Here is an 885-nt window from a genome sequence, read left to right as displayed (position 1 = left end):
GCAGTGCTGCCGTTGCCGGTGTCGCCAGTGGCGGCGTACTTGATGGTGTAGGACAAGGTGCCCTTGATGTAGCGAAGAAGGTGCTTGGCAGCCTTCCAGTGGTCCATGCCGAAGTGCTGCATGCGGCGAGACAGGATGGAGACAGCCGCCGAGATGTCTGGGCGCGTCATCGTCGCAGCATAGAGGAGGGAGCCAAGCAGCTCGCGGAACGGCACGTCCGGGAGTGGCTCCTCCTTGTCGGCTGGCTTGTCGACGTAGCCTGTGCAGAGCGGCGTGCCGACAGGCTTGCAGTCAGCCATGCCGAAGGTCTCCAGCACGCTGCGCAGGTAGTGCTCCTGGCTCATGGTGACGGTCCTGGCCTTGCGGTCGTGCTGCACCTTGATGCCGAGACAAATGTCTGGGCTGCCCAGGTCCTTCATCTTGAAGCGCTTGGAGATGGCCTTCTTGAACGCGGCCATGTCGCTGTCGCTGTCGGCGAAGATGAGCAGGTCGTCCACGTAGACGGCAACCCACATCACCTTGCCACCCTTGCAGGTGCGGCGGTAGATGCAGGCGTCCGTGGCTGTGGCGACGAAGTCCTGCTCGCGCATCCAGGCGTCCAGCGTGTGGTTCCACAGGCGCGGGCTCTGCTTCAGCCCATACAGCCCGCGCTTGAGGCGCAGGACCGTATTCGGCGAGAAGATGCCGTCGACGGCCGGTGGCTGGACGTAGATCTCGTGATCCACGGGCGCGTTGAGGAACGCCGTGTTGACGTCCATCTGCTGGATGTCCATGCCACGCGCGACGGCCATGGCGAGCATGGTGCGGATGGCTGCGATGGTGGCCGTCGGAGCAAAGGTGTCCGTGTAGTTGACACCTTGGACCTGGGAGTAGCCCTTGGCAACC

The 885-nt window shown here is 63.6% G+C and overlaps 1 protein-coding gene across 1 annotated transcript in view; it reads right to left on the bottom strand.

Annotated features, from left to right (window-relative positions):
• PTSG_13046 (uncharacterized protein) overlaps nucleotides 1-885 on the bottom strand; it is a gene marked incomplete at both ends in the record, with an annotated part of 7,981 nt that overhangs the window by 3,958 nt on the left and 3,138 nt on the right. Inside the window, one exon of the mRNA XM_004988757.1 lies at nucleotides 40-875. Within this exon, the coding sequence (XP_004988814.1) occupies nucleotides 40-875 (836 nt within the window). The remainder of the gene's footprint in view (nucleotides 1-39; nucleotides 876-885) is intronic.

This window comes from Salpingoeca rosetta (genome assembly GCF_000188695.1).
Source record: "Salpingoeca rosetta unplaced genomic scaffold supercont1.33, whole genome shotgun sequence".
NCBI classification, from domain to species: Eukaryota; class Choanoflagellata; order Craspedida; family Salpingoecidae; genus Salpingoeca; species Salpingoeca rosetta.
This window is presented reverse-complemented; position numbering and strand designations above follow the sequence as displayed.